Source organism: Pavona decussata, unplaced genomic scaffold (assembly GCF_977016875.1).
Source record: "Pavona decussata unplaced genomic scaffold, jaPavDecu1.1 SCAFFOLD_254, whole genome shotgun sequence".
NCBI classification, from domain to species: Eukaryota; Metazoa; Cnidaria; class Anthozoa; order Scleractinia; family Agariciidae; genus Pavona; species Pavona decussata.
In genome coordinates this window covers 510,142-523,113 of record NW_028145657.1, presented here as the reverse complement: position 1 = coordinate 523,113, position 12,972 = coordinate 510,142, and the positions used below count along the sequence as shown (strand labels likewise).

General features: G+C 36.8%; 2 protein-coding genes across 2 annotated transcripts; one reads left to right on the top strand and one right to left on the bottom strand.

Moving 5' to 3' along the window:
* Positions 1-896: 896 nt before the first annotated feature.
* On the top strand, positions 897-4,360 carry LOC146456418 (putative G-protein coupled receptor 19). Its single transcript, XM_085092746.1, has 3 exons — positions 897-990; positions 1,520-1,603; positions 3,209-4,360. The coding sequence occupies exon 3, from the start codon at positions 3,236-3,238 to the stop codon at positions 4,358-4,360; it is 1,125 nt and encodes a 374-aa protein (XP_084948872.1). The 5' UTR covers positions 897-990; positions 1,520-1,603; positions 3,209-3,235.
* A 2,535-nt stretch (positions 4,361-6,895) lies between these two features.
* Positions 6,896-11,405, bottom strand: LOC146456417 (uncharacterized). Its single transcript, XM_085093041.1, has 5 exons — positions 11,294-11,405; positions 10,429-10,625; positions 9,894-10,279; positions 8,599-8,802; positions 6,896-7,602 (listed from the first exon to the last, which is right to left on the bottom strand). Exons 2-5 carry the CDS (start codon positions 10,592-10,594, stop codon positions 7,270-7,272), a joined length of 1,089 nt encoding a protein of 362 aa, XP_084949167.1. The 5' UTR covers positions 10,595-10,625; positions 11,294-11,405; the 3' UTR covers positions 6,896-7,269.
* Positions 11,406-12,972: the final 1,567 nt, after the last annotated feature.

Genomic DNA, 12,972 nt, shown 5'->3' with positions numbered 1-12,972 from the left:
ACACTGCGTTTACTCTGATCCGACACGGTTTCATTTTACAGATCACTTATTTGCTATTGCCACTGACTATATAGCTTAGCCTGACGTCCTGTAACTGAAGACTAAGTTAAAAACTATTGATAAGGCGAAGATGTGACTGTAACCATAATTTAAAAATACAATATTATTTAATGTTAATTTCATTACTGTGTGTTTTTTCTTTGCCCTGATATGGCTAGGAATGAAATATGGTGAGAACGTCGTCATCTTTTGATTAATGGAGGGTTAATTTTGTTGTTACTATAATTTTTTTAGTTTTCGATGATTCGGAATTGTTTTTAACAATGCTGACTATCCCACGCTTTTTTTGCCAATATGTGTATGCATACAAATTTTAAAAGCAGTAATTAGTGCCCATCTGTGTAAAGATTTGTCTAATACTCCTGACTTCTGTGACAACTTTATGCACTGATTAATTACAGATTTTTTTATTTCGACTGTACTGCGAGTCACTCAACAGGTAACTAAGGATTTCTTACTCCTTGAAATCAGTTTTGGAACGACGTTCTGCAGATTTAATAGAGAGAAAGTATGGAGATATATCTTGTAAGGTAGTATAACAGATAAAACTAACTTATTCATATGTAAAATCACGTTCAAAGGAAACTTGACGGATTTACGTTTAATCCCATAACAAGACATAAAGGTACACAAAAAGCAAACTTACGCAAAACATAAGCAAGGAAAAACAGTCTGTTTGCACGAAAAAAAACTCGATCAGAAGCGGAGTAGAAGTTGGAATCAGCGAAAAAACATCATCTTCTCGAGTAACTTCAAATTAGGCCAATTAAAGAGAAGTATTAGTTGTCAAATGAAGTCATAGAGGCAAAAACGTCAATGAAAAGAAAGCAGCACGAAAACGATATAGAGCCGACCTCAAAAACGACAGTAGCGAGGCTATCCCACGGAACAAAAACTGCGAGGAACGGTTGTTGTCATCTCCTCCTCGAGGTAAAGGTTTTTTATAATTACTAATTATGTAGCGCATAATTTAATCTGAATTAACAGAAAAATATATAAAGTTCCAAACCATTGAAATATTGCCCTTAAACGTTTGTGCCAGAGTATTTTAGCGACAGAAGTTTCTAGGCCAGTTAAAAGCGTTTGGCAGTAAAAGCTTTAAGGTTTTATTAAATGGGCGTAGAAAATTCAATTCCATGTCTGTCAAAACGAGAAAGATCATTGCGTATCTCCTAATTTAGTAATGTTTCTTTGTTGTAATTTGCTGGTGTCTAAAAAAAGAAAAATTACCGAAATGATTGCACATTTTCCCATTGAGTTATTCAACTATATCAGGAAAATGTGGTAGGGCGACCACTATGTTCCATGAAAATTTCTTGATTAAATCAGAAAGGAAAACATTTTTGAAAATAATGCAAACATGTTACGTCAACTGCCGAGTACGAAACCATCCTTTCATACCAAATTTCCAACTAGAGGACGCCTTTCTAATCACTCTTTGTTTCCCTCACTGTTTCAGTGATCTCAGTGTGGTTGTAGAACAATCTCTTCTCTCTCTGCATACACGGACTGCGTATCAATCGTGAAGAACAGCAAGTTTAGTGTAAGTAGTGAAATAAAAACATGAAATTTCAAGTCATAATATAATCATACCTAACGCCAACACATACCTAACTTTTAACACCGATATGGAAATTCTCCTCACTTTTCACAATATATCTCTTACGCTGCTAGCTGGGAGAATTTGTTTAATTATCACACATTTCATATTTGGTGATCATGTCCTTTATTCTCCTAATATGTACGCTTGATTAAGGAGTGAAGGAGAAATTAGACGCAGGTCACTAAGGGTTAAAGAAGATTCGAAGAGGCAAATTAAATATCCAGCGAATTAGTACACGCCAAAACAATTTACCGGTTTCCACAGGAGAAATTAAGAGCGAAGATAAAACTATTAATACTCTTTGCACAAATCACAATTTTCTTTTCTTTTGACTTCGATGAAAAAGTAAACACCTGATTTTCCTTTTCGCTTGCACGAAAGCCTCACTACTGCCTCATTTACTGGAAAAAGGCGATTTTCAACAGATTGGGACAGAAATTACCAAAACTGATTGTCAAACTTGTTTACTGTCTGTTTTTTTTATTTTCTTGTCCATTATAATTTTATGTTGGCGTAAGCCAAAAGAAACTGCGGTACTGCGTCTGTAGGAGAGTAAAAACGAATGCTTGGTTTTATCAACTGTGTTGATACGAGGCGATATAAATTAGCCATCGTTTATCGATACAAGGAATTGTGGATTGTGTATAGTTTATACACTGAACAGCTTAGCTGTACTAGTGGTAGAGCGAAAAACATGAATTAATTAGCTAACTTCAAGCGTTCATTGATTCCGTGAGGATTAAGAATGCCGATTGGAAAGATGAAATTCTGGCTTAGTTTTTTTGCGGCCTTTTATGTTGCCTCGATGAAGGGAAGATCCGCAGACCGACATTTGTCTGTGACAATGGTTTGGAAAGATTAAAGTGTCGAGCTACTGTTTTGAATACTTCTTTGCCATTTCTTTCAACGTCTTGCAGGTGTTAGCGAAAACGGTGCTTAAAGCTTATGTCATGCAATAGATAAAGCTAAACATTAGGGGAGATGCATAAAATTCACTAATTGTTTCACATGCACCTCGGCTGCCAAATGATTGCTATATATCCTGCATCAAACGTCGGTTTTTTTTCTAAAAGAAATATATTGGCGAGACGGGGAGGAAACTGGATGACCGTTTTTGCAACACGCTCGAGACGCTGAAAGAAATGACCAAGAGCCATCCAAATTCAACAATTTCGTTCACCACCTCAATCTTCTAAATCAACTCACAAAATCATAAATAAATATGTCGTAAGTACGTAAATTATGATCATGCGGTGAGTGTCGTCCTGAGAAGGACTCTTTGAGGTGATGTCAAGTAAATTGTGGAACATCAGTTGATGATATAAACGTTTCTTGCTAGTTATTGACCTGGTTGGTCAACGAAGTCGAGATATAGATAGTGTTGGTTGGTATTTTACTTTTCCGATTTTACTAAGACAGAAACATTTCATTATTAAAATACCAAGAACAACCTTACTTTTAGTGGTATACGTATACAATCACGACAAAACGGTACCGTGTTCCAGCATTGCTTATTGACCAGTATGGATGTCCCTTTTATCATAGATTGCAGCCATTGGTGAAACGACAGACATGCATGACAGCAATGTTTCCAAGAACAACTTCTCAGTTGCGTTCAATGGGACATCAACTGAGACCTATGGGAAGACCTACGTATTCAGCACAATTGAGTCTTCAATCCTGTTGACACTGATTCTGTTACTGGTAACTGTGGGATTAGTAGGCCTTGTGGGAAATATTCTGATCATTTGCTTTTTGAAGAAAAAAAAGAAAAACAAATCGTCAGTTGTAAGAGTGTGTTCATTCGAAAAAAACTTTAACGTTTACATGAAGAGTCTAGCCATTTCTGATGTTCTGTCAGTTGTTATTTCAATTCCACTGTTGTGTGTTCATTTGCTTTTTGATGTACTTCAGCGAAGTTGGGGTTGTAAAATAGCGCGTTATTTTAAACTTTTGTTTCCTTCTATTACCATATACAATTTATTATTTATAAGCATTGAGAGATATTTTTCAACCCGTGATATCCCTCGTACGTTTAGTCACTCTAATGTAAAAAAGCTGGTATTTGCTGGATGGTTGATGGGGTGTTTGACGATTTGGATTCCGGCTGCAACATTCGATGGGATGATGTACGATTTGAACGAGACACATTACACTGTCGTCTGCAGGTATGATAACCAGTACCTGCCTTTTAGAATTGTACTGTTAACCTTTACAACTTTGCAATTCACAGTGCCAATAGTCATTATGATAATACTTAACATATTACTCATGAAAACTGTGTGGAAAAGAAGAAAAGTAATTTTTGACGTCCAGCGAGACAATGGGATCAAAATTATGGAACGGAAAACCTCATTCCATCGGACATGTTTCATTGTTGCTCTTACTTTTGCATTTATATTTCCTTATTTCTTTACTATTGCACAAATTGCCTACAATAATATAACTGGAGCAAAAATCGGATTTCAGACCGATCTCATTATCCGTGCTGTTGGTAGTTTGCTAATCCTGTCAAATCCTGCAGTTGACTTTGTGCTGTACTTGGTACAAATGAAGGATTTCCGGGTCTTCCTAAAGAAATTGTTCACGTCGAAATGTGGTGTCAACAAACAAACTCCAGCTACTGGAGATAACTTAGCAATTGAGCTGCATTACGTTCTTGATCACGAAGGCGTTACTCAAAAGGGAGTTAAATGAAGTGCATATCGATGCATAGTGAAAATCATATTTAAAATATGACTTCAGGAATAAGCAGGAATTTCGCGTTTGCATTATATTGAGCTATTTGATCGGGACATCATTGATTTTAACAATTTGCATTTTTTCCAGCTAACCCATTTCACACAAACCAAAATAAAAAAAAACGCATAACAAAACATCTTTGTTCATTTTTGAGGAGCTGATTTAAATACATTTTTCATCGCTACCTATAGTTAACAACTATTCCACGAGCGCGCGTTGGATATGAGATGATAGATGGTCAAATGACGCTGAGTTGGCTATAATCATCTCATATGGCAACAAGTGCAAGAAAGGTTGGTAGATCTTGCTGATTTTACTTTGCAAGGGAAACCAGAAGACAATTTAATAATCGCTATTTCTCGGGCATGGTTATCAAATCCCTGGAATTGCATTATAAAATGGTCCAGTTTTAATAATCCAAGATATCGCCTTCGTGCTTATTAGAAAAGTACAGAATGGCAATCCAAGTGCAAATATTACAGTAGGAATGGGCTGAATAGTTTTTGAAGAAAACGACAAAGTTTCCTTTGGAAAATGAATCAACATTTTTTTTTTAATTTTCATTTTCCTTTACAGTTTATTTATAATTCCCTCAATTCTGAGGATTCTTATCGTGTTAACATTGTATCTCTTTTGGTTACCAATCTTTTTAAGAAGTGGAAGCCTCGCGAGTAGGCGGGTGTAGCGAGTTAACGTCGTACTTGGCAATTGAGGGTCTCAAAGCGTTATACAGCCTTGTTTTGTGTACTTTTTAACTGCAAGTAGAAAGCGTTAAGAGTTCACACAAGTTTCAATTGTTATAAATCAAGAGAAAACAAATAATTAACCTTCCACTTCTACTTGTAAGGGAAAATTTAGGTTCATTTCATCAAGAAACGTCCCCACGTTTCATCCACCTTGAAATTCGCTTTTTGCTGTATTTCTTGTTATGCAAAGCCTTAACATAATGAAATTCCTAATGCTATGAAAACAAGAATTGGCTTTGTTGTTATTGCATTTATTCCGCCCTACTTGCGAGAGCGGTGTTTGCCGCGCCTTTCAAGATTTGGGGTTCAATACTTACGTTATTTGTATATGGTGTACTTAATGTTCTAATATAAGTATTTACCAGCAGGTGAAAGCAATTACCCTTTTCGTTTTTGGGGAAATCTTTTTAAACATATTTAGCTTCCCTTCCAAATATATATGATGAGGAAAATGGAATCATAAACTGTTTTGTAAAAACATTTAAAAACAGTCTATTGTATATACATATAGCCCAAAAACCGATTAGTGACTTACTACTTCGAACTGTCCCTTGCCTTGTAAAAAAAAAAAAAAAAAAAACCGGTTTGCTTTCACTATTTCATAAACTGTATTGCATTGGCTACTTGCTGGATAAGTACATACAATGTAATTATACGAAAGGCTCCGACAACATATTGATCATATTGATCATAAAGATATTTAAGTAGATGCTACATTTCTAACATCATCCACGTTCAGGGATGTTGTTGGCATGGTATTAGATGATATTTAGCCGTGATTAGGATGATTAGCTCCGGCTTCAGTTACTCAATTCCATGCAATATATATTCACACTGTATTGCTCTCCGAGAGATATTAAACTTGCCTTGCAATAGCCAAGTAATTTTTTTCTCAGTGTCGCATGTTCGTAAAGTACATTTTGAAAGAGTATCGTATAACGCAGTTTTCAGTTGAGTGTCGAAATTAATTTCTTTTAGTCTACAAATTTCTATAATACTACTTACAATTGCACCGTCGAGATAAGGTTACATTAATCACTTACGTAAATAATTGTAGAGCAAGAAAAGCATGTTAAGTGCAACCCCGACTAACTGCCACTACCACAAGTTACAAAAGATTTCGTTCGCTTCATCCGAGAATTGCTAGAAAAAGAGACACAATTCAGTGATACTGAAATAGAATGGTAGTGGGTGATCGTATTGCTGTCTAAGGCCCCTAAGCCAGGTCAGCCTGGGTTTGGTCGCATTTCTCGAAATCAAGTTGGTTTCCGATTCTTTTGTTGCTTTTTTCCCATACGTATTGGAGCAAAGTTATGAAAAAATAAAATGTTCTTATGTTCAGCAGTTTTGTTGATAAAACCTGGACTAGAACCGGTTTGTGACATGAAACGGACCACTACTTAGACCGGCTCAGATATGGACTAAATTCTGAACAATCCTCTGTTACTCAGTTCCATTTCCTATTTGCGGGGTTGCACTGGAAAAAAATATGTACCGCATATGTAAATTCACCACTGTGTATCAATAAAAGTTGTTAAAAAGAATGCAGTTTTCCTTTGTGTGTGTTGTAGACTTATTTTGTCTAATTTTCAAGAGCGAATACAATGCCCAAAAAGGTAAATTTAGATGATAATGATTTATTATTTTGTTATTATTATTATTATTATTATTGTTTTAGTATTTTTATTTTTATTTTTTTTGTACTGTGAACCTTGGCTGACTAGAAAACAAAAATAAACAAAAAAGCAGTATATTTTCTCTTTGATTTGTTTTGCTCATTTTAGTTTATTACTAGAATAAGGTAACCAAGAAACAATATCGAGTTCCGCCGAAATCGACACACATCTATCGTACACTTTAGAAACCACTGACCAAAAACTACTACAAAAACAATATCCGGTGAAGATCTAGGTTATTACTGATCTAAATTCGATTCGTTCGTGGGCCGGTGTGTTTCACATTTAAACGAAGCCAGAACCTGTCTTGTCACCCTTACCGTAAGAACAAGTGCCTTAATTAAAATATTTATTTTGTTGAAACCAAAATTTATCATGTTGTTAAGGTCATGTACACCACTGAATGAAAACATCAATCGTAAAAGTCAGCGGGTAATACAAGTCAGTATTCTTCAAATTTGAATGAACGCAAATATGAGTACTTTTGCATTTCATTTTGAACTCTCTCTTTTTGAGCATCGGACCAAACGACTGTGTTTCTTGTATGAGATGGTTTCCCAAAAAGAATTTTCTCTGCCTGCCCCAAGTAGTCCTCACTACAGCTAACGTCCAAGAAAGCACAAATCCTCTTCATTGTTTCCCTTGGTTTTAATATCAGTTCGTGGCAGAACACGTCCAATACTGCATCTCCATAGAGCTGTCGAATTCTCTCATTGGTCTCGATCAGCTCGAAGAATGACTTTATAGCGTCGTTTAAAGAGCCTGGTTTATGTACCTTGACACCAAAGATAAGAAAATGCGCATTATTTTAAATTTACCGATTGAGTGTTATTTTATAAGATATTTGTCGGGGAATGTCACCTATTTGGGGTATTAAATGAAGAAGGTGAAAGTGAGATATTGGAATCATAGACACCCTAATTGAATACAATGGTTCTTTTTTGTTTCAAATTGCTCTACGAACTTTCGGATATTACTGATGGCCGAGATGGAGATGGATTGTAAGTTTTAGGCAATTTTTGTTTGCTTGTTCTCACTCCGTCACTTAGAAAATCGCTAAAAACTGCTCAGTGTTTTTCTTTTGAAGAAATCGTGTGATTTATTTCTCTTCCTCTTTGCATTAAAGGACCATCTGTGGTATGAGAAATGTTTCTTGCGGTCCGCAAATACAGTTGAAGCTACGTTTCGCTCAACCTTGGATTGCCAGCGTAGTGGGCGCTTAATGTGTTCTCATAGGGCACGACATCGTCGAAGCGCACGCGAGTGGGGCTCCCGCCGCGAGGGGATAAGAAGAAGGCGAATTTCTGAAAACCCCCTATCGTCTGCTGCCCTCATTGATAATACTTGGTATCGCTAAACTAGCTGTGAAAATAAGTGATCGGTGAGGAGAGGAGGGAGGTTCTATCTGATCTGTGCACGAAACTGAATTCGGATTGGCTGAGAACACCGCGTGGGAATAACCCTCCTCAGCGAGAAAAAAGTGGTTTTCCGATAGTTCCCTCTAATTGCTCAAAACGCGTAACTCCATATTATGTCTCTTTACCCAGATGTATAGATAAGTAGCAGGGAACCGCGAGTGAAACTAAACAAGAAACAGCTTGCAGATAACTTTGACGATTATATTGTCTGGGATTCTATCCAGCTAAGGGAAGAAGGAAGGGTGTTAGGGGTAGTCCTTGTCGCTTCGTGTTACAGAAACCATGGCTCTTTTCACTCTAGTTTGGACAGTAATTTTACGCGCCGTGACATCATCATATCATAATCATCTCACCTTGAATTTTCCGTCATTGACCTTCAGTCTTGCGTCATAGAGTCTCAGGACCCAAGTTGAAATGACGTCGAAGGGATTTCTTATGACGTGAAGAAACTTCAATGGAATATCAACAGTTTCATTGACTTCTTTTAGAATATCAAACTTTTCGGGCTTTTCTGTTAGTTCCATGGTCGTTCCTCCTCCTTTTTTGTCTCCAATAACCTGTCAGTGCAAGTAAAAGGACATTTGTAAGAGTTAAAATTGAATCTTAGGTTATGTATAATACACGACGTCCAACACGTGCGTCCATAGTTCGGCTCTGCAAGGTGCTTTATTTGGGATTGGCTTAAAGCTAGCTGTCGTTCTTCTTCCGAGGGTTTTAATTTGGGTTTTTCAGCTTTCGTTCCTCTTTAAGAACAAAACATTTCTGAATCTTGAATCATGGGGCTCCAGGTTTCGTCTGTCGCGAGACAGTTAAGTTGTGCGTAAAATCGAATTTGAAGGACACTGTCTCGCCCCTGTTGTTCCATTAACTTGTCATGAATGCATTAAGTATATATAGTTCTGTGGACATTCTAAAGTCATAACTTTAGGCGTTTTATGTACGAATGTGAGAGTTTAATCACACGCTAAGTAAGCTGTTATCCAGACTGATAGAGCGATTTCGAATTGAGAGCGGTAAAACCAAAACCAAAGTAATTACTCTGGCCAATCGCAACAAATGTGAACTATACAAGGCAATCAGAATTCGAAGCAAATACATAACTGGCGCCAAGCGCGGGAAAACACGTGCGGCCAAAACACGATTTGTTTTGGTTTGGATTCCCATTGGTTGAAAAAGTGGCGCGAGTTTTGTAAACCAAACACAGAGCGTAGTAATGCAAAACCAAAGCAAACACGAAATTACTTTCGGCACTCAATTGAAAACCGCTCTATAAGTAATAAATGCTTCCAGTCGTCAATGCTGCAGATACTGGTGCCAAGGACTATCTAGTGACCAACGTGACCACTGCCCTTGTGCTGACTCTTTACGTGTGTTCAATTGTAACGTAAAAAAAATCATGATCAGGCCTATTGGGGAAAACCAAACACCTGCTTGAACAAGGGTAAGGACGAAAAAATAGGACAACTTGGCAGATATGATGTTAAGTCCGTACTCCCCGCCCTGCGAACAAAGCGCGAACTGCGAAGCCAATTACCAAGTTAATTGGTGAGAGTTAAGCGCGCACGACCATATATTACTTTTTATCTATAGATAAATAGATAAAATAGAGAAAGCACTACTAGAAGCAAACAGTTTTTTTTAAATATACCTTTATTTTACCATTAAATGTTCCTTGCCATGCTCCTGGAACATTGTAAGAGTAGATGCCATCCTCAAGATAAGCGGGTTCCCTTGCACGATTCCCAAAGGTGGCTTGAAATGTGGAAAGCGAGTGTAAGTTATAAAATAGCAGATATTTTTGCATACCAGCATTTTTAATCCCATCATCTTGGTAAATATCCCATTTCTGAATGATGTGATATTCATGAGGAATGATGATTTCTGGATGTGCGTCCAAAATAGCTCCCACAAGGCTGTGCGAACTGCGTGGGTAGCCGATGAACATGACAAATGTTTCAACTCCATCATAAAGCTGATACAGCTCGTCTTCACTTCCGGGGAGGTTTCCAGGAATACAAAAGGGGAAACCGGAGACTAAAGCCAAGGGGAAAAAACACATCATCATCATCATTATCAACAACCACAATAATAGCAACGACGAGAAACGAGCAAACAGGAACAACGGCACTGAAAAAATGCTAATGGTACTTTATTCGGACTTCATAACTATCTGAAAGACTTACTTGATGAAGTGTTCTTTAAGGATGATTGATCTGACAACAAAGACGAAATCCAGCCATCATGTACTTTTTCCTGGCTCCAGAAATAATGCTTGGTCACAATAACTAGGAGTATCCCACACCCAAAACAGGTAAGGCGGTATTTTAGAGCTCTAAGGTGGAATTTCATCTCTGCTTTTGAACCAACTATTGCCTAGAATCTAAAGGAACAACAACAAAAAAAAAAAAAGACAACAACAACAATTAAGGTAAACCCACGTCTATTACCGGCTTTCTTCACGTAAAGTCCAATCCAAAATATATTATTTATCCTCTTTTAGCCAATAGCAACAGTAAACTCAAACAGACAATGAAGTAGTAAGATTATGAGGAGAATGTTGCTACCGGTCGCTTGTGACAACTGATGGTGAAGGAACATAATTATTGCCCTTATTTCCAGCTAATCGTAATCACATGGGCACCGTTTAGGTTCACATTATTAGTTTCTTACATGAGCTGGATTGATTGTCTTAACTACGCTTATTTATTTTAAGACGATTTTTTAAATTAAGACCCGTCTTCATAATGTTATGATTGAACAATATTCATAACTATTGTTTTGGAGGATTATAATTGTAAATGTAAGAACAACTTTCGGTCAATGATTTTAAAGCTGACGATTATAAATTAGCATTTGTCTTTTTTTCTTAATTTTAAACGACTCTTTGATTATGTCAATCTACCAAGTGTATCTTTAACTCCCTTGATAACTTAGCGCGCAGATTTTCCCAAACCGTCTATAGCTTGCGTTTATTGACAGAGGCCAAAAGGGAAGGAAATGAAACTTCATTAATAAATAGCCAGAACTTTTATAAATGAGTAAACTTACCTTGCCAAGATGTTACTAAAATTGTGTTTTAGGCAGTAGCAGGGTTTTTTTTACGTGTAGTTAACGGCAATCGTGTTCTTGTAAGGCCGCCGCCACAGGGTGAAAATTTCACAATGACGGCTAAAAAAATATTGTCGCTATGCAACCAAAAGCACTGGTGAAATATCCGCGCAATAAAAAAAGTAATTCATACTCTAAAAATCATGCGACTGTTTAACTGATTGGAATCTGCATTTAGTGTTTCTGTTTACATTCGCTGCGGAATACTGAGTGAATAGAAATAGGGTTTTATCTTGCCGTAAAGATTCAGTTTAGAGCCCGTGGCGCTTATTTATTTTAAGGGATACCCCCAAAGGAAATGGAGGGCGCTTATTTCATTTCGACAGAACCAACTGAATGACAAATATGAGTATAACAATAAGATAGCTGTAATGGAAGTAAAAGAGTGAACTTTAAGAAAAATTTTCTTTGTTGTTGCTTTTTAGCCCCAGATAATTGAACGCGTTTAGCGCGCCATGTTAGATGATGTTTGACCAACACTAAAAATAGGTACGCAACGCATACATGTGTCTACTGTGATATTGGGATACATGTGTCTACTGCGATACTGAGATGTGTCAGGGAAGGGATGGGAAGAACTCATCAAGAATAATCACGTTTCGGGGCTGAGGTAACCACTATAGAAGAAGTAAAGTGGAAAGAAAGGATTTTTTCTGAGTTCAATATTGGTAAGTAACAAAAATATTGTGATTAGAAAGAAACGACAGGGCCGGAAGAAAGGATAGGTAAATATTTTGGTAAACATGTGTAATTGTTTTTCCATTCAACGAAACACTACAACGAGGACAAAATACGAGTAGAAGGTTCATTCTCTGAGTAGTTCTAGTAAAGGTCTTAGACTAGAACGATGTTAATAGAATGTTCATTATTAATATGTAGTGTATACAGCTACTTCAATTAACGTTGTTGCATCAAAATAAAGCTAAAAGACAAGACCGCAATGTTTTGTAGGATTATTTTTTATGAATAATTTCATCAAAATCATCCCTGCACGTGCAGGTCATTGTACTGCTAATTACAACCTATTGTTTTCTCTAGGCATGACTGATTTTGATGAATTCATTCATAAAAATCCCACGTAAACTTTCGGTCTTGTCTTTTAGCTTCATGCTTTGAACCGACAACGTTAGTTGAAATGACTGTAAACGAAAGTCTAAGATAAAGGGATATCAACAACGCAATATGGTAAACAGAACAGAGTGACGTATTGTCAAAATTTTTACTTTTAAAAATCATTTTTTAAAAATTCAATAATGGCAATTCTATTAACATGATCTATCATTCCCTTCAGCACTAGTTTCATAATTTCCTCTAATGATATTGTCATCATCTTCCAATGGTTGATTGACAGGCTCAGCTTGATCACTTCCTGGACCATTATCTATAAAACTAAATTGCCAATCTCTGATAACAACTTTTCCTTCCTCTTATCGAAGATCACTCAGTGTTTTCTATAAGTTAGTTAGGTACCTGAATTAGCTTAGGTGGCCGAAAATTTAAAGACAATGTATAACGTCTGTACTGTAATCTTCTCTTCAAGTTACTTCAATAGTTGTAGTTTCATTTTCTAACCTAGGTAAAAAGTTCATAGTGCCAGTGGCGTCTGCTCGTACGTTGAC

Coding starts and splice junctions, on each gene's coding strand:
- LOC146456418 (XM_085092746.1), top strand. CDS start 3,236: ATGCATGACAGCAATGTTTCCAAGAACAACTTCTCAGTTGCGTTCAAT.
- LOC146456417 (XM_085093041.1), bottom strand. CDS start 10,594: ATGAAATTCCACCTTAGAGCTCTAAAATACCGCCTTACCTGTTTTGGG. Junction 8,803..9,893: donor CATTTAATGGTAAAATAAAG/GTATATTTAAAA, acceptor TTGCACTGACAG/GTTATTGGAGACAAAAAAGG. Junction 7,603..8,598: donor TCAATGACGGAAAATTCAAG/GTGAGATGATTA, acceptor TTTGGTGTCAAG/GTACATAAACCAGGCTCTTT.